Source organism: Salvelinus namaycush, chromosome 16 (assembly GCF_016432855.1).
Source record: "Salvelinus namaycush isolate Seneca chromosome 16, SaNama_1.0, whole genome shotgun sequence".
NCBI classification, from domain to species: domain Eukaryota; kingdom Metazoa; phylum Chordata; class Actinopteri; order Salmoniformes; family Salmonidae; genus Salvelinus; species Salvelinus namaycush.
In genome coordinates, this window is record NC_052322.1 from 41,032,526 (window position 1) to 41,053,101 (window position 20,576).

At 46.4% G+C, this 20,576-nt stretch overlaps 1 protein-coding gene across 1 annotated transcript in view; it reads left to right on the plus strand.

The window, feature by feature from the left end:
- LOC120061677 (ERC protein 2) overlaps positions 1-20,576 on the plus strand; it is a 253,027-nt gene that overhangs the window by 98,165 nt on the left and 134,286 nt on the right. Inside the window, exon 8 of the mRNA XM_039011569.1 lies at positions 19,045-19,182. Within this exon, the coding sequence (XP_038867497.1) occupies positions 19,045-19,182 (138 nt within the window). The remainder of the gene's footprint in view (positions 1-19,044; positions 19,183-20,576) is intronic.

Consider the following 20,576-nt stretch of genomic DNA (forward strand, 5'->3'; position numbering starts at 1 on the left):
AGGTTAGACGTTGTGTCCTGTTACTGTATTTTCATATTACTGCAGGTTAGACGTTGTGTCTTGTTACTGTATTTTCATATTACTGCAGGTTAGATGTTGTGTCCTGTTGTGGTATTTTCATATTACTGTTTCATATTACTGCAGGTTAGACGTTGTGTCCTGTTACTGTATTTTCATATTACTGCAGGTTTGACGTTGTGTCTTGTTACTGTATATTCATATTACTGCAGGTTAGACGTTGTGTCCTATTACTGTATTTTCATATTACTGCAGGTTAGACGTTGTGTCCTGTTACTGTATTTTCATATTACTGCAGGTTAGACGTTGTGTCCTGTTATTGTATTTTCATATGACTGCAGGTTAGACGTTGTGTCCTGTTACTGTATTTCAATATGACTGCAGGTTAGACGTTGTGTCCTGTTACTGTATTTTCATATTACTGCAGGTTAGACGTTGTGTCCTGTTACTGTATTTTCATATGACTGCAGGTTAGACGTTGTGTCCTGTTATTGTATTTTCATATTACTGCAGGTTAGACGTTGTGTCCTGTTATTGTATTTTCGTATTACTGCAGGTTAGACGTTTTGTCCTGTTACTGTATTTTCATATTACTGCAGGTTAGACGTTGTGTCTTGTTACTGTATTTTCATATTACTGCAGGTTAGATGTTGTGTCCTGTTACTGTATTTTCATATTACTGCAGGTCAGACGTTGTGTCCTGTTACTGTATTTTCATATTACTGCAGGTTAGACGTTTTGTCTTGTTACTGTATTTTCATATTACTGCAGGTTAGACGTTGTGCTCCTGTTACTGTATTTTCATATTACTGCAGGTTAGACGTTGTGTTCCTGTTACTGTATTTTCATATTACTGCAGGTTAGACGTTTTGTCTTGTTACTGTATTTTCATATTACTGCAGGTTAGACTTTGAGCTCCTGTTACTGTATTTTCATATTACTGCAGGTTAGACGTTGTGTCCTGTTACTGTATTTTCATTTTACTGCAGGTTAGATGTTGTGTCCTGTTACTGTATTTTCATATGACTGCAGGTTAGATGTTATGTCCTGTTACTGTATTTTCATATTACTGCAGGTTAGACATTGTGCTCCTGTTACTGTATTTTCATATTACTGCAGGTTAGACATTGTGCTCCTGTTACTGTATTTTCATATTACTGCAGGTTAAACGTTGTGCCCCTGTTACTGTATTTTCATATGACTGGTAGGAGCTGTGGGGTCGAGGAGAGATGGACATTGGTGTAACCCATGCGGTTCAATCCAGCGGTGTAACCCAGCGATGTGACCCAGCGATGTACTGTAACCCAGCGATGTGACCCAGTGATGTACTGTAACTCAGAGGAATAACCCAGCGGAATAACCCAGCGGAATAACCCAGCGGTATAACCCTAGCACTACAGAGTATTCCATTGTGGAGCGATGGATATGCTAGAAGTAACTAAAAGACAGGAGGGGTAGAGGTGGACAGAGAGCAGCTGTGGTCCCAGCTGGGTGGCCTAACTTCCTCCCTCCCTCCCTCCCTCCCTCCCTCCCTCCCTCCCTCCCTCCCTCCCTCCCTCCACTGGATCAAAGCTCTGGCAATTCCTCTATCAAAAGGAGAAGAAAAAGAAAAGAATTAATACTAATGGTGCTGGGAGCGGAGAAGTAAAGCATTTGGGTAATTACCCAGCAATCACTGGAGCATTCCACAGCTGAGGGGGCAGAGATAGGGCCCTGAGCTTAAAGAGCAGGGACAAGGATCAACTCAAACATGCGCACACACACACACACACACACACACACACACACACACACACACACACACACACACACACACACACACACACACACACACACACACACACACAATGATGGTTCAAACTTAACTGCCACATATGTTATCCTTCTTCATCTATGTGTCAGGTATCTCCTGTTTCCCTTCTTTCGAGTCCAACGCTGTGCAAATAAAGCCTGCCTTCTGCTTTCTCAGACAGTGTGTGTGTGTGTGTGTGTCTGTGTTCCTGTGTTAGTGTCTAATTGATATGTATGAATGCAATGGAGGGTGTGTGTGAGGTTTATGGAGGAATGTGGGGGGAGAGGGGGAGTATGTCTGGTTGTCATGTGTGTGAGGGTGAGGCAGCCCCCGTTGTCTGAAAATGGACGTCAGTTTATGTTAATTGTGTGTGTGTGTGTGTGTGTGTGTGTGTGTGTGTGTGTGTGTGTGTGTGTGTGTGTGTGTGTGTGTGTGTGTGTGTGTGTGTGTGTGTGTGTGTGTGTGGCCCTCAAGGGTTAGCAGTATGTTACTTCAGAATATCTCCATATGTTATACTGGGAGGAAAGAGAGACAGAGAGTTGGGACTATGTGTCTGTGTGGGTGTATGTGTCTGTGTGGGTGTATGTGTCTGTGTGGGTGTCTGTGTGGGTGTATGTGTCTGTGTGGGTGTATGTGTCTGTGTGGGTGTATGTGTCTGTCTGGGTGTATGTGTCTGTCTGGGTGTATGTGTCTGTCTGGGTGTATGTGTCTGTCTGGGTGTATGTGTCTGTCTGGGTGTATGTGTCTGTCTGAGTGTATGTGTCTGTCTGGTTGTATGTGTCTGTCTGGGTGTATGTGTCTGTCTGGGTGTATGTGTCTGTCTGAGTGTATGTGTCTGTCTGGGTGTATGTGTCTGTCTGGGTGTATGTGTCTGTCTGGGTGTATGTGTCTGTCTGAGTGTATGTGTCTGTCTGGATGTATGTGTCTGTCTGGGTGTATGTGTCTGTCTGGGTGTATGTGTCTGTCTGAGTGTATGTGTCTGTCTGAGTGTATGTGTCTGTCTGGGTGTATGTGTCTGTCTGGGTGTATGTGTCTGTCTGAGTGTATGTGTCTGTCTGGGTGTATGTGTCTGTCTGGGTGTATGTGTCTGTCTGGGTGTATGTGTCTGTCTGGGTGTATGTGTCTGTCTGGGTGTATGTGTCTGTCTGGGTGTATGTGTCTGTCTGGGTGTATGTGTCTGTCTGAGTGTATGTGTCTGTCTGAGTGTATGTGTCTGTCTGGGTGTATGTGTCTGTCTGGGTGTATGTGTCTGTCTGGGTGTATGTGTCTGTCTGGGTGTATGTGTCTGTCTGGGTGTATGTGTCTGTCTGGGTGTATGTGTCTGTCTGGGTGTATGTGTCTGTCTGGGTGTATGTGTCTGTCTGGGTGTATGTGTCTGTCTGGGTGTATGTGTCTGTCTGGGTGTATGTGTCTGTCTGGGTGTATGTGTCTGTCTGGGTGTATGTGTCTGTCTGGGTGTGTGTTAGTTTGTCATTGAGTGTCTGCTTGCATGTTTGTGTGTATGACACAGAAAGGCTTTGTTTTTCTAAACACGGCGTGGTGGTTACCAGAGAATGTTAGGGGATCATGGAGGAAGCAGCTCAGGCTGTCACAGGCCCACCTCCTAATCGGACTGAAGCCCGTAGAAAATTCTGTCTCTCTGAGTTGCTCTCTTTCTCAGACTCCCAGACCTTTTTCCATGACTTTGTGGTTGGCAAGGCCCTTGCTGCTGGCGTGACAACACTGGGTGCTGTCAAGGTGCTGCTCATTCTGGTTGTAGGCCATTGGTGGTTTGGCGTCGGCAGGCAGGTATACATTTTATAGGCAGAGCACACACATGCACATATAGATGCCATGCAGTATTGCATGTGGACATGCTCACACAAAGGCCTCTGCTGTAGTATTTATGGTGTGTTCATACGCTGTGTCCTGCTGGTTACAGTGTAGATGGACAGTCGGCAGGTCCACAGGCCACAGAACTCAACAGTCTATACTCCATCCTTCCACCAGAGGAACTGCTATTTAAAAGGCCTTTATCTCTCAACATCCTACAGTTCCATAGCAGGATGCTTTCAGAGACAATGATTGACACGTCTTTCCTCGTTTTAAAAAGGTGTCAATGATTTCAGAACTTTTGGTCCGCTGCTCTCCCCTCCCTCTCACGCGCTCCACTCATCGTATGATGTCATGGTGCTCTGTCGTTCTGGTCGATAGCGGATAAGTAATGTGTCCTTGAGCGAAGGAGCATGACATCACAAAGGTCGGGCGAGTGAAACGGAGAGCGGTGTCATTCTCCAGTGGAGTGTTCCAGCCCTGGAGTTATGGTAGCTATGACTCCGTTGTCTTGTATTACGTTGTCAGCCTGTCAACTTCCCAGGTCTCGCTGTCAATAAAACACATTAAATCTGACCATGTCACCACAAACAAACGTCTGTCTGACAAAGATTTTGTCTGTAGAGGCTTTGGATATTACGCTGTTTGAAATGTAAAATACATTGAGATACTTCAGATTCAGAAATGCGTCAGCTGAAGGTGTAGTTGACAGCCGTCTTTATTCAAGGAGACTCAGTAAACCTAGACAGACATTCCGTCTGGAGTAGCACAGTGTTACCACTGGAGGGCAACAGCTCACAGTATGTGGCCAGAAGAGGTTGTTCAGACTGCTAACCAGAGAGAGAGGCCGTTAGCTCACCCTCAGTTACTCCTGGGACATATGCGCATGGCTGGGTCCAAGAGGGCCAAGAGTGTGCAAAGCTGTCATCAAGGCAAAGGGTGGCTACTTTGAAGAATCTCAAATATAAAATATATGTTGATTTGTTTAACACTTTTTTTTGGTTACAGCATGATTCCATGGGTTATTTCATAGTTTTGTGTCTTCACTATTATTCTAGTATCCATTTATGAGTATGTATCCACGGCTGTTGAGAGAGAGAGAGAGAGAGAGAGAGAGAGAGAGAGAGAGAGAGAGAGAGAGAGAGAGAGATCAGCAAGTTAGAAACCTCCATCAGCCCAACCTGCTGCATCATTAAAACAAACATGTGGTCTGAAAGGTCACGGGATTCTATCAGGTTATTTTACCATGCATCCAAACTAGCCCTCTGTGATGAAACACATCCGAGAGGCCTTTCCCTAGAGGAAGTCAAGGAGGACCAGTAAACCTCTGGAGTGTTGGAAACCTGGACATCAACAACCTCTCTGTGTGTGCGCTTGCCTGAAAGAAAGAGGGACAACATGGGTGTAATGAGAGAGAGGAGAGGAATGAGAACAATAGATCTTGTTGAACTAATGCAGTTGAAAGAAGCTGTACGTTCTTCCTAATCCAACCAATTGATCTGGATCCCACTGTTTCCAATTATACTACTGCATTTATGTGACCTAGTTTTCCTCTCCTGTAGGTAAGAACACCTCTTACCTACACCTCTAGGGGAGAATACCGTGTTATGTCGTTCAGTTTGTGGTCGTGGTTCTTGTCCCAGTCTGTGTGTGTGTGTGTGTGTGTGTGTGTGTGTGTGTGTGTGTGTGTGTGTGTGTGTGTGTGTGTGTGTGTGTGTGTGTGTGTGTGTGTGTGTGTGTGTGTGTGTGTGTGTGTGTGTTCTTTCTCTTCCAACCGCCTGGGTGAAGACTGCCATCATATCATATTTTCAGAGGTTATGACAAACCTCAATAAAAAATGATTGCCTTTCGAAAAGGAGACCAATTATTGTTTGGTATTTTTATTGGTCCAAGAAAGTTTTTAAAAATACAATGATTGCATTTTTACTGTCGTCACGCTTTGCTCCTTGTTCTTTTGTGTGTTCTGCATAAATTCATTCTCTGAGGACCGGTTCCCAGTTCAGAGTTTAGATAGAGCACAGAACCCTACCAGGTCATCTGAGTTTGTGGTTCTGCGCCGTCCAGACAGAGCTCCTTGTAGATCAAGACTTCACCAGAGGAACCAGACGTGATACTGTTTCAGATGCAATGTCTCCTATAACATTAGAATTCCTGACAAATATGCTCTCTCTAATCATGAATGTGCGCTGTGTAATCAAAAACCGCGTACAGTGGCGGTTGGTCGGGTCAGAAACTAGTATCTAGTGTGGCTGGTTTTAGCTGGACTGTCAGGGTTGAGGTCAGGGGCCGCTAGCATCAATCCCAATGTGGACGGGAACCTGTCTTTGTCCTATCGCTGTGTCGATTAAAGTTATCCCAGTCAAAACAACATGTCTGTAAACAGTGGTGAGGCCGTGTGGGAGAGGACAGAGACTGACGTCGTAGTGTTGATGCTACAGTGCCTACCTCACTGACTGCTCCATGGGAGTCAGACGGCCTCTACTGTAGCTGGTCTGGAGAAGTGGTGTTGTGTGTCATGGAAGAGGGACAATGGTGTGTAGTTGGTTTGTACTGTAGTTGTACAAAATGTGTAAAAGTGACGGAATGTGTGTGCATTTGCACAATCGTAGCTCAGTAGAGATCTTTGTGTTCCGTACTCTAAAATGGAGGGCCACTGATGGGATGTGGTGGATGTTATACGAGTGCTTGTCTTGTTTCTAGATATTAGGTATCTCTGTGTGTCGGAGATGATAACAGTGATATCTTGGCTCAGAGTAAAGTAAATCTACTACTGTTAGTGGGCCTTCTGCTTCCCAATGGTCATCATAGGCTTTGCGTGATGTATTGTTGTCTCTACCTTCTTGCCCTTTGTGCTATAATGTTTCTACCATGTTTTGTGTTGCTACCATGTTGTTGTCATGTTGTGTTGCTGCCTTGCTATGTTGTTGTCTTAGGTCTCTCTTTATGTAGTGTTGTGTTGTCTCTCTTGTCGTGATGTGTGTTTTGTCCTATATTTGTATATGTTATTATTTATCTATTTTTATCCCAGCCCCAGTCCCCGCAGGAGGCCTTTTGGTAGGCCGTCATTGTAAATAAGAATTTGTTCTTAACTGACTTGCCTAGTTAAATAAAGTTTAAATAAAAAATCCTGCTCCTTGCCTGTCCACAAAAGGCCTTTCTTTCAAGACAGCGATCCATGTAGCTAAGCGTTGGGGTCGGAGAATTCCGGCAGAATTCCTCACCATTCTTTCCCATATCGGAGAATAACGCAACTTGCTCTCATCCGGGAGGTTGAAAGTCCAGTCGTGTTTAACGTTTATCTTCGTGATTTCACGGAAGGCCGCACGGTGAGGCTAAATGTTTCGTCGGGTGGTTGTTATTGTGCACTGGCTGGCCAAAGTAAACTGAGTCTAGTAGAGAGTGGAATCATTATCTAAGAGCGATATGGTCAATTTGCCCTGAAATAAGGCTATGTGCTGCCCACTGGGACAGGGGGGGGGGGGGGGGGGGGGTGCGTGCGGCTCGTGCGTGCATTCTCAGCCTCAACACGACCACAGGCTAAACTTTGTTTGTTTATGGCTTATTTTGTTTACTCACTTGTGCAGATAAGAGCGATCATTCTTGGGTTTCATTCTTTCTCGAGGCCTGTTTATCTCCCCCCAGTCCAGTGTGTGTAGCCTGTAACCTGTAACCTGTAGCCTGTTCATCTCCTCTCAGTCCAGTGTGTGTAGCCTGTAACCTGTAGCCTGTTTATCTTCTCCCAGTCCAGTGTGTGTAACCTGTCACCTGTAGCCTGTTTATCTCCTCCCAGTCCAGTGTGTGTAGCCTGTCACCTGTAGCCTGTTCATCTCCTCTCAGTCCAGTGTGTGTAACCTGTCACCTGTAGCCTGTTTATCTCCTCCCAGTCCAGTGTGTGTAGCCTGTTTATCTTCTCCCAGTCCAGTGTGTGTAGCATGTCACCTGTAGCTTGTTTATCTTCTCCCAGTCCAGTGTGTGTAGCCTGTAACCTGTAACCTGTAGCCTGTTCATCTCTCCTCCCAGTCCAGTGTGTGTAGCCTGTCACCTATAGCCTGTTTATCTCCTCTCAGTCCAGTGTGTGTAGCCTGTAACCTGTAACCTGTAGCCTGTTCATCTCTCCTCCCAGTCCAGTGTGTGTAGCCTGTCACCTATAGCCTGTTTATCTCCTCCCAGTCCAGTGTTTGTAGCCTGTCACCTGTAGCTTGTTTATCTTCTCCCAGTCCAGTGTGTGTAGCCTGTAACCTGTAACCTGTAGCCTGTTAATCTCTCCCCCCAGTCCAGTGTGTGTAGCCTGTCACCTGTAGCTTGTTTATCTTCTCCCAGTCCAGTGTGTGTAGCCTGTAACCTGTAACCTGTAGCCTGTTCATCTCTCCTCCCAGTCCAGTGTGTGTAGCCTGTAACCTGTAGCCTGTTTATCTTCTCCCAGTCCAGTGTGTGTAGCCTGTAACCTGTCACCTGTAGCTTGTTTATCTCCTCCCAGTCCAGTGTGTGTAGCCTGTAACCTGTAGCCTGTTTATCTTCTCCCAGTCCAGTGTGTGTAGCCTGTAACCTGTCACCTGTAGCTTGTTTATCTCCTCCCAGTCCAGTGTGTGTAGCCTGTAACCTGTAGCCTGTTTATCTCCTCCCAGTCCAGTGTGTGTAACCTGTCACCTGTAGCCTGTTTATCTTCTCCCAGTCCAGTGTGTGTAGCCTGTCACCTGTAGCCTGTTTATCTCCTCCCAGTCCAGTGTGTGTAGCCTGTCACCTGTAGCCTGTTTATCTTCTCCCAGTCCAGTGTGTGTAGCCTGTCACCTGTAGCCTGTTTATCTCCTCCCAGTCCAGTGTGTGTAGCCTGTTTATCTCCTCCCAGTCCAGTGTGTGTAGCCTGTCACCTGTAGCCTGTTTATCTCCTCCCAGTCCAGTGTGTGTAACCTGTCACCTGTAGCTTGTTTATCTCCTCCCAGTCCAGTGTGTGTAGCCTGTAACCTGTAGCCTGTTTATCTCCTCCCAGTCCAGTGTGTGTAGCCTGTTTATCTTCTCCCAGTCCAGTGTGTGTAGCCTGTCACCTGTAGCCTGTTTATCTCCTCCCAGTCCAGTGTGTGTAGCCTGTTTATCTTCTCCCAGTCCAGTGTGTGTAACCTGTCACCTGTAGCCTGTTTATCTCCTCCCAGTCCAGTGTGTGTAACCTGTCACCTGTAGCCTGTTTATCTCCTCCCAGTCTAGTGTGTGTAGCCTGTAACCTGTCACCTGTAGCCTGTTTATCTCCTCCCAGTCCAGTGTGTGTATTCTGTCACCTGTAACCTGTAGCCTGTTTATCTCCTCCCAGTCTAGTGTGTGTAACCTGTCACCTGTAGCCTGTTTATCTCCTCCCAGTCTAGTGTGTGTAACCTGTCACCTGTAGCCTGTTTATCTCCTCCCAGTCTAGTGTGTGTATTCTGTCACCTGTAACCTGTAGCCTGTTTATCTCCTCCCAGTCCAGTGTGTGTAACCTGTCACCTGTAGCCTGTTTATCTTCTCCCAGTCCAGTGTGTGTAACCTGTCACCTGTCACAGTGTGTCACAGTGTCACAGTGTGTGTAACCTTGTCATAACAATGACAAGTAAAAGTAACATGGCTATATAGAGAGAGATACCAGGACTGAGTCAATGTACAGGGGCATGAGATAATTGAGGTAGCTACACTACATATACAAAAATATGTGGACACCCCTTCAAATTTAAAGATTCTGCTATTTCAGCCACACCCGTTGCTGACAGGTGTATGAAATCGAGCACTCAGCCATACAATCTCCAAAGACAAACATTGGCAGTAGAATGGCCAGACTGAAGAGCTCAGTGACTTTCAACGTGGCACTGTCATAGGATGACACCTTTCCAACAAGTCAGTTGGTCAAATTTCTGCCCTGCTACAGCTGCCCTGGTCAACTGTAAGTGCTGTTATTGTTTTAGTGGAAGCGTTTTAGGAGAAACAACGGCTTAGCCGCGGAGTGGTAGGCCACACAAGCTCACAAAACGGGACCGCTGAGTGCTGAAGCGCGTAAAATGGTAGTTCCAAACTACCTCTGGAAGTAACGTCAGCACAAAACCTGTTCGTCGGGAGCTTCATGAATTGGGTTTCCATGGCCGAGCAGCCGTACACAAGCCTAAGATCACAATGCTAAGCATCGACTGGAGTGGTGTAAAGCTTGCCGTCATTGGCCTCTGGAACAGTGGAAACACGTTCTCTGGATTGATGAATCACGCTAAACCATCTGGCAGTCCGATGGACCAATCTGGGTTTGGTGGATGCCAGGAGAACGCTACCTGCATAGTGCCAAATGTAAAGTTTTGTGGAGGAGGAATGGTCTGGGGCTGTTTTTCATGGTTCGGGCCCCTTAGTTCTAGTGAAGGGAAATGTTAACGCTACAGCATACAATGACATTCTAGACGATTCTGTGCTTCCATCTTTGTGGCAACAGTTTGGGGAAGGTCCTTTCCTGTTTCAGAATAACAATGCCCCCGTGCACAATATGAGGTCCATACAGAAATGGTTTGTCGAGATTGGTGTTGAAGACCTTGACTGGCCTACACAGAGCCCTGACCTCAACCCTATCGAACCACATTGGGACGAATTGTAACGCTGACTGCGAGCCAGGCCTAATCGCCCAACATCAGTGCCTGACCTCACTAACGGTCTTGTGGCTGAATGGAAGCAAGACCTAGCAATTTTTTCTACAACATCTAGTGGAAAGCCTTCCCAGATGAGTGGAGGCTGTTACAGCAGCAAAGGGGGGACCAACTCCATATTAATGCGCACAGTTTTGTAGTGTATGTACATGGTAAAGTGACTAGGCAACAGGATAGATAATAGACAGTAGCAGCAGTGTGTGTGTGTGTTTGCGGTGGTCAGTATGCATGTGTGCGCGTGCTATTTGTCTGTGACCGTATGTAGTGTGTGTGTGTGTGTGTGTGTGTGTGTGTGTGTGTGTGTGTGTGTGTGTGTGTGTGTGTGTGGTGGGATGTCAGTGTAAATACAGAACCAGTCAAAAGTTTGGACACACCTGCTCATTCAAGTTTTTTTACATTTATTTTTCCTATTTTCTACATTGTAGAATAATAGTGAAGACATCAAAACTGTGAAATAACACATATGGTTTGTCGAGATTGGTGTGGAAGAACAAATCAAAATATATTTTATATTTGAGATTCTTCAAAGTAGCCACCCTTTGCCTTGATGACAGCTTTGCACACTCTTGGCATTCTCTCAACCAGCTTCATGAGGAATGCTTTTCCAACAGTCTTGAAGGAGTTCCCACATATGCTGAGCACTTCTTGGCTGCTTTTCCTTCATTCAGCTGTCTAACTCATCCCAAACCATCTCAATTGGGTTGAGGTTGGGTGATTGTGGAGGCCAGGTCACCTGATGCAGCACTCCATTGCTCTCCTTCTTGGTCAAATAGACCTTACACAGCCTGGAGGTGTGTTTGGGGTCATTGTTCTGTTGAAAAACAAATGATAGTCCCGCTAAGCCCAAACCAGATGGGATGGCGTATCGCTGCAGAATGCTGTTGTAGCCATGCTGGTTAAGCGTGCCTTGAATTCTAAATAAATCACACAGTGTCACCAGCAAAGCACGTCACACCTCCTCTTCCATGCTTCACGTGGGAAATACACATGCGGAGATTATCCGTTTAACTACTCTGCGTCTCAAAGACACAGCGGTTGGAAACAAAAATCTCACATTTGGACTCATCAGACCAAAGGACAGTTTTCCAGCTGTCTAATGTCCATTGCTCGTGTTTCTTGGCCCAAGCAAGTCTCTTATTATTATTGGTGTCCTTTAGTAGTGGTTTCCTTGCAGCCATTCGACCATGAAGGCCTGATTCATGCAGTCTCCTTTGAAAAGTTGATGTTGAGATGTGTCTGTTACTTGAACTCTGTGAAGCATTTATTTGGGCTGCAATCTGAGGTGCAGTTAACTCTAAAGAACTTATCCTCTGCAGCAGAGGTAACTCTGGGTCTTCCATTCCTGTGGCGGTCCTCATGAGAGCCAGTTTCATCATAGCACTTGATGGTTTTTGCAACTGCACTTGAAGAAACTTTCAAAATTCTTGAAATTTTCCGTATTAACTGACCTTCAAGTCTTAAAGTAATGGTGGACAGTCGTTTATCTTTGCTTATTTGAGCTGTTCTTGCCATAATATGGACTTTGTCTTTTACAAATAGGGCTATCTTCTGTATACCACCCCTACCTTGTCACAACACAACAGATTGGCTTTTAACAAGGCACACCTGTTAATTTAAATGAAGCTGGTTGAGAGAATGCCAAGAGTGTGCAAAGCTGTCATCAAGGCAAAGGGTGGCTACTTTGATGAATTTCAAATATAAATATAACATTTTTGGGTGACTACATGACTACATATTTGATAGTTTTGATGTCTTCCCTATTATTCTACAATGTGGAAAATAGTACAATTTAAGAAAAACCCTGGAATGAGTAGGTGTGTCCAAACTTTTAATTGGTACTGTATGTGTGAGTGTTTGCATAAAGTCAGTGCAAGAGAGTTAGTGCAAAAAAGGGTCAATGCAGGTATTGCGGGTCGCCATTTGATTAGTTATTCAGCAGTCTTGTTTCTCAGTCTCATGGCTTGGGGGTAGAAGCTGTTCAGTGTCCTGTTGGATTTAGAACTGGTGCTCCAGTACCGCTTGCCGTGCGGTTGCAGAAAGAACAGTCTATGTCTTGGGTGGCTGGAATCTTTGAAATCATTTTGGGGTCCTGGGTGGCAGGGAGCTCAGCCCCAGTGATGTACTGGGCAGTATGCAGTGCCCTCTGTAGCGGCTTGTGGATTTTAGGATCTGAGGGCCCATGCCTAATCTTTTCAGCCTCCTGAGGGGGAAGAGGTTCTGTTTTGCCCTCTTCACAACTGTGCGGGTGTGTGTGGATCATGTTCATTTCTTAGGGATGTGGACGCCGAGGAACTTGAAAGTCTTGACCCACTCCACTAGCCTGAAGCTGAAGCTGTGGTAACTCCAGTTCCAAGAATGTCAAAATCAGTGTCTTATTAAAGGACCACATTAGACAGTGGGGATCAGTGTCCTAAAGGACCACATTAGACGGTGGGGATCAGTGTCCTAAAGGACCACATTAGACGGTGGGGATCAGTGTCCTAAAGGACCACATTAGACAGTGGGGATCAGTGTCCTAAAGGACCACATTAGACGGTGGGGATCAGTGTCCTAAAGGGCCACATTAGACGGTGGGGATCAGTGTCCTAAAGGGCCACATTAGACGGTGGGGATCAGTGTCCTAAAGGACCACATTAGACAGTGGGGATCAGTGTCCTAAAGGACCACATTAGACAGTGGGGATCAGTGTCCTAAAGGGCCACATTAGACAGTGGGGATCAGTGTCCTAAAGGACCACATTAGACGGTGGGGATCAGTGTCCTAAAGGACCACATTAGACAGTGGGGATCAGTGTCCTAAAGGACCGCATTAGACGGTGGGGATCAGTGTCCTAAAGGACCACATTAGACAGTGGGGATCAGTGTCCTAAAGGACCACATTAGACGGTGGGGATCAGTGTCCTAAAGGACCACATTAGACAGTGGGGATCAGTGTCCTAAAGGGCCACATTAGACGGTGGGGATCAGTGTCCTAAAGGACCACATTAGACAGTGGGGATCAGTGTCCTAAAGGGCCACATTAGACAGTGGGGATCAGTGTCCTAAAGGACCACATTAGACGGTGGGGATCAGTGTCCTAAAGGACCACATTAGACGGTGGGGATCAGTGTCCTAAAGGACCACATTAGACAGTGGGGATCAGTGTCCTAAAGGACCACATTAGACGGTGGGGATCAGTGTCCTAAAGGGCCACATTAGACGGTGGGGATCAGTGTCCTAAAGGGCCACATTAGACGGTGGGGATCAGTGTCCTAAAGGACCACATTAGACAGTGGGGATCAGTGTCCTAAAGGACCACATTAGACAGTGGGGATCAGTGTCCTAAAGGGCCACATTAGACGGTGGGGATCAGTGTCCTAAAGGACCACATTAGACAGTGGGGATCAGTGTCCTAAAGGACCACATTAGACAGTGGGGATCAGTGTCCTAAAGGGCCACATTAGACGGTGGGGATCAGTGTCCTAAAGGACCACATTAGACAGTGGGGATCAGTGTCCTAAAGGGCCACATTAGACGGTGGGGATCAGTGTCCTAAAGGACCACATTAGACAGTGGGGATCAGTGTCCTAAAGGACCACATTAGACAGTGGGGATCAGTGTCCTAAAGGACCACATTAGACAGTGGGGATCAGTGTCCTAAAGGACCACATTAGACAGTGGGGATCAGTGTCCTAAAGGATCACATTAGACGGTGGGGATCAGTGTCCTAAAGGGCCACATTAGACGGTGGGGATCAGTGTCCTAAATGACCACATTAGACAGTGGGGATCAGTGTCCTAAATGACCACATTAGACGGTGGGGATCAGTGTCCTAAAGGACCACATTAGACAGTGGGGATCAGTGTCCTAAATGACCACATTAGACAGTGGGGATCAGTGTCCTAAATGACCACATTAGATAGTGGGGATCAGTGTCCTAAAGGACCACATTAGACAGTGGGGATCAGTGTCCTAAATGACCACATTAGACGGTGGGGATCAGTGTCCTAAAGGACCACATTAGACAGTGGGGATCAGTGTCCTAAAGGACCACATTAGACAGTGGGGATCAGTGTCCTAAAGGACCACATTAGACGGTGGGGATCAGTGTCCTTAAGGACCACATTAGACAGTGGGAATCAGTGTCCTAAAGGACCACATTAGACAGTGGGAATCAGTGTCCTAAAGGACCACATTAGACAGTGGGGATCAGTGTCCTTAAGGATCACATTAGACAGTGGGGATCAGTGTCCTTAAGGATCACATTAGACAGTGGGAATCAGTGTCCTACAGGACCACATTAGACAGTGGGGATCAGTGTCCTAAAGGACCACATTAGACAGTGGGGATCAGTGTCCTAAAGGACCACATTAGACAGTGGGAATCAGTGTCCTAAAGGACCACATTAGACAGTGGGGATCAGTGTCCTTAAGGATCACATTAGACAGTGGGAATCAGTGTCCTAAAGGACCACATTAGACAGTGGGGATCAGTGTCCTAAATGACCACATTAGACAGTGGGAATCAGTGTCCTAAAGGACCACATTAGACAGTGGGGATCAGTGTCCTAAAGGACCACATTAGACGGTGGGGATCAGTGTCCTAAAGGACCACATTAGACGGTGGGGATCAGTGTCCTTAAGGACCACATTAGACAGTGGGAATCAGTGTCCTAAAGGACCACATTAGACGGTGGGGATCAGTGTCCTAAAGGACCACATTAGACGGTGGGGATCAGTGTCCTTAAGGACCACATTAGACAGTGGGAATCAGTGTCCTAAAGGGCCACATTAGACGGTGGGGATCAGTGTCCTAAAGGACCACATTAGACAGTGGGGATCAGTGTCCTTAAGGACCACATTAGACAGTGGGAATCAGTGTCCTAAAGGGCCACATTAGACGGTGGGGATCAGTGTCCTAAAGGACCACATTAGACAGTGGGGATCAGTGTCCTAAAGGACCACATTAGACGGTGGGGATCAGTGTCCTTAAGGATCACATTAGACAGTGGGGATCAGTGTCCTAAAGGACCACATTAGACAGTGGGAATCAGTGTCCTAAAGGGCCACATTAGACGGTGGGGATCAGTGTCCTAAAGGACCACATTAGACAGTGGGGATCAGTGTCCTAAAGGACCACATTAGACGGTGGGGATCAGTGTCCTAAAGGACCACATTAGACAGTGGGAATCAGTGTCCTAAAGGACCACATTAGACAGTGGGGATCAGTGTCCTAAAGGACCACATTAGACGGTGGGGATCAGTGTCCTAAAGGACCACATTAGACGGTGGGGATCAGTGTCCTTAAGGACCACATTAGACAGTGGGGATCAGTGTCCTAAAGGACCACATTAGACAGTGGGAATCAGTGTCCTAAAGGACCACATTAGACGGTGGGGATCAGTGTCCTTAAGGATCACATTAGACAGTGGGGATCAGTGTCCTAAAGGACCACATTAGACAGTGGGGATCAGTGTCCTAAAGGACCACATTAGACGGTGGGGATCAGTGTCCTTAAGGACCAGTGCTGAGAAATGTCTCATCAACCATCAGACTCAATCTCAGCCACTTAAAGCTCCTTTAGCCAAGTCCCTCCCGTGTGGAGAAAGACCAAGAGGGAAAGACTCAGAGGGAACGACCCAGACAGAACAGAGCCATCCTCAGATGTAGGTCATCAGGCCAAGCTAGCCATGGCGACGTGAAACTTTCCCAACATGCCCGAAAGCGTTCGCTCTCCTATCGCCTCATCTTCCGTGGATTGGCCTATCAGAGCTCTCGACTGGGTGGCATAATCACAACCATTAGCCTATCAAGATCTATCCAGGGGCCCTTGCTGCCATTCCCACTTTCCCACCACTTTCCCTCCAAAGATTAACCCAAGATGGCCGCTCTCAAACCAGTCTCTGACTCCAGGGGATAAGAACACAAGAGTCTATGATTTAATTGGATTCATTTGTAAAATGGCTGTTGGAGATTTGGGCATTATCTATCCATGTACCCATGACTGGAATGCTAGCTCTCTCCCTCTTGGGCATTATCTACAGTATCTCTCCTCTGTGGTGGCTGTGGGGTTAATGTATGTTAGACCTAGGCTGTTCTCCTGCTTGTGATTCGTTTCTTACGTACATTAGATAATAATTCCAGTCTGTGTGTAACCCTAAAACCTGCTGAGGAAGAGAATCATTGATCAGATCTGTTAATGGCCCACATTTTCCTAATGATCCTAGTGATATAAAGAAACATGATCCTAGTGATATAAAAAAACATGATCCTATGACATAAACAGCTCCTGATGGTAGAAATTAGCAACAAATGCATTCAATGGTAAGGGCCAAGCATGAGAGAAACTAGCTGTAACTCTATAAACGGGTTGTCCTTGTAATGCTCCTCCGTCTCTTTGCCATAGCTGCATAACGGCTGTGAGTGTTCAGTGTCCTGTTCAGTGTCCTGCTGGTCTGCTGCTGGGTGCAGTTCGGGTACATTTATATATCTGCTCTGCTACATGGTTGTGTTGATATAAGGATGGATGGACATCAGACAACGTTTGTTCAACAGCGTAGAGGGGATTTACAGTTCTGCTTTAGGGACAGAGGGAGGGTGGGAGAGAGATAGAGAGAGGAGGGAGACAGAGGAGATGGAGAGAGGCAGAACACAGAAACACAGTTTGAGACAGATTCAGAGAGACCCTTGAACTGAATGGAGTAGTACACTACTACTAACAGTGAGTCAGCAGGACTTATCAACAGAGAGCAGTTAACTGAGAGGATGAAGAATCCACCGGAAGCTTTTAAAGCTAAATGGCTCCTCTGTTTACACCTCTATAAAGTCCTCCAAGAACATCTATCATTATCTCTGCAGGCATATCTCTAATTATCTCTGAGCACACTGTATCTCAAGCCACATCTGTCTCATCTGGAAATGGAGATGTGGAGGTAGTTAAAAGCAGGAAATTGAAGAATAAGGCCACGGGTGGAACACATATTAGTCAGCTGGATCAAGACAGTTTGTGTATTAGTCAGCTGGATCAAGACAGTTTATGTATTAGTCAGCTGGATCAAGACAGTTTATGTATTAGTCAGCTGGATCAAGACAGTTTATGTATTAGTCAGCTGGATCAAGACAGTTTATATATTAGTCAGCTGGATCAAGACAGTTTATGTATTAGTCAGCTGGATCAAGACAGTTTATGTATTAGTCAGCTGGATCAAGACAGTTTGTGTATTAGTCAGCTGGATCAAGACAGTTTGTGTATTAGTCAGCTGGATCAAGACAGTTTGTATATTAGTCAGCTGGATCAAGACAGTTTGTGTATTAGTCAGCTGGATCAAGACAGTTTATTGTGGTCCTTTTATTTCTGTGCACTTCACTTCAAAGTATGCCTCTTGTTTTGGTATGTCTTGTAACCTTCATTATGTTATGATGTCTCCCAGTCACTGACCTCTTATGAAAACAGATAAGGCATGTACTGTATTTATGAAGGCCAAACTAACACTAACCTGACATTCTCCTCTCTCTGCCCTCTCACTCCCTCTAACACTAACCTGACATTCTCCTCTCTCTGCCCTCTCACTCCCTCTAACACTAACCTGACATTCTCCTCTCTCTGCCCTCTCACTCCCTCTAACACCAACCTGACATTCTCCTCTCTCTGCCCTCTCACTCCCTCTAACACTAACCTGACATTATCCTCTCTCTGACCTCTCACTCCCTCTAACACTAACCTGACATTCTCCTCTCTCTGCCCTCTCACTCCCTCTAACACTAACCTGACATTCTCCTCTCTCTGCCCTCTCACTCCCTCTAACACTAACCTGACATTCTCCTCTCTCTGCCCTCTCACTCCCTCTAACACTAACCTGACATTCTCCTCTCTCTGCCCTCTCACTCCCTCTAACACTAACCTGACATTCTCCTCTCTCTGCCCTCTCACTCCCTCTAACACTAACCTGACATTCTCCTCTCTCTGCCCTCTCACTCCCTCTAACACTAACCTGACATTCTCCTCTCTCTGCCCTCTCACTCCCTCTAACACCAACCTGACATTCTCCTCTCTCTGCCCTCTCACTCCCTCTAACACTAACCTGACATTCTCCTCTCTCTGCCCTCTCACTCCCTCTAACACTAACCTGACATTCTCCTCTCTCTGCCCTCTCACTCCCTCTAACACCAACCTGACATTCTCCTCTCTCTGCCCTCTCACTCCCTCTAACACTAACCTGACATTCTCCTCTCTCTGCCCCCTCACTCCCTCTAACACCAACCTGACATTCTCCTCTCTCTGCCCTCTCACTCCCTCTAACACTAACCTGACATTCTCCTCTCTCTGCCCTCTCACTCCCTCTAACACTAACCTGACATTCTCCTCTCTCTGCCCTCTCACTCCCTCTAACACTAACCTGACATTCTCCTCTCTCTGCCCTCTCACTCCCTCTAACACTAACCTGACATTCTCCTCTCTCTGCCCTCTCACTCCCTCTAACACTAACCTGACATTCTCCTCTCTCTGCCCTCTCACTACCTCTAACACTAACCTGACATTCTCCTCTCTCTGCCCTCTCACTCCCTCTAACACCAACCTGACATTCTCCTCTCTCTGCCCTCTCACTCCCTCTAACACTAACCTGACATTCTCCTCTCTCTGCCCTCTCACTCCCTCTAACACTAACCTGACATTCTCCTCTCTCTGCCCTCTCACTCCCTCTAACACTAACCTGACATTCTCCTCTCTCTGCCCTCTCACTCCCTCTAACACTAACCTGACATTCTCCTCTCTCTGCCCTCTCACTCCCTCTTTCTCTCCTCAGATAGAGAATCTTTTGGAGCAGTTAAAGGACAAGGACAAGCAGCTGGCGGTTCTGAGAGACAGAGTCAAGGGTCTCCAGACTGACTCCAGCAACACAGACACAGCACTGACCACGCTGGAGGAGGCCCTGTCTGAAAAGGTATGCTAGGCCGGGAGGACGGCACAGGGAAAGAGCTGAAGAAAATTAGGATAGCAGAAAAGCGAGAGGGGGATATGGGGACAACGGGATTGAGAGAATGACAGAGTAGGAAAAAGAGGAGGGAGTCTCCAGCATCATAGACTGGACAGGGAGTATGAGAAGGAGAAAGACTAGTGTGAAGTGACAGAATTCCTTCCAGATAGAAAGGGATATAGCTAGATTGTCTGTAGATGAAGGACAGGACCCATGCTGAGTGTAAAGGATGTTTACTCATTCTCTCTACAGTTAGTGTGATGTCATAGACAGGTATTAACTGGCCCTGCTCACACAGTCAGACCACCTCACTGTTGCTGACCACATAAACATCAACTCAGACTGATAGATACACAATGGAACAGATGCAGGGAAACCCCAGAGCCTCTGTATCTCCACTATGACTATGGAGATTGAGGATGAGGAAACGAGTGGTTATGATTGGAGATGGATGATCAAACCAAATGTTATTTGTCACATGCTCTGAATACAACAACCTTACAGTGAAATGCTTACTCACAAGCCCTTAACCAACAATGCAGTTTTATGAAGATTAAAAAAAATATATATAACAAATAATTAAGGCGCAACAATAAAATAACAGTATTGAGGCTATATACAGAGAGTTCCAGTACAGAGTCAATGTGCGGGGGCACAGGTTAGTTGAGGTAATTTGATCATGTAGGTGGAGGTAAAGTGACTATGCATGAATAATAAACAGAATAGCTGCAGCATAAAAATGGGGGGTGGGGACAATGCAAATAGTCCAGGTAGCCATTTAATTAACTGTTCAAGAGTTATGGCATGGTGGTAGAAGCTGTTAAGAAGCCTTTTAGACCTGGACTTGGCTCTCCGGTACCACTTGCCGTGCGGTAGCAGAGAGAACAGTCTATGATTAGGGTGGCTGGAGTCCTTTGCAATTTTTTGGGCCTTCCTCTGACACCGCCTGGTATTGAGGTCCTGGATGGCAGGAAGCTTGGCCCCAGTGATGTACTGGGCCGTACGCACTACCCTCTGTAGTGCCTTGCGGTCGGAGGCCGAGCAGTTGCCATACCAGGCGGTGATGCAACCAGTCAGGATGCTCTCTAATTTTTGAGGATCTGGGGGCCCATGGTGTTGAACGCTGAGCTGTAGTCAATGAATAGCATTCTCACATAGGTGTTCCTTTTGTCCAGGTGGGAAAGGGCAGTGTGGAGTGCAATAGAGATTGCATCATCTGTGGATCTGTTGGGGCGGTATGCAAATTGGAGTGGGTCTAGGGTTTCTGGGATAATGGTGTTGATGTGAGCCATGACCAGCCTTTCAATGCACTTCATGGCTACAGACGTGAGTGCTATGGGTCGGTAGTCATTTCGGCAGGT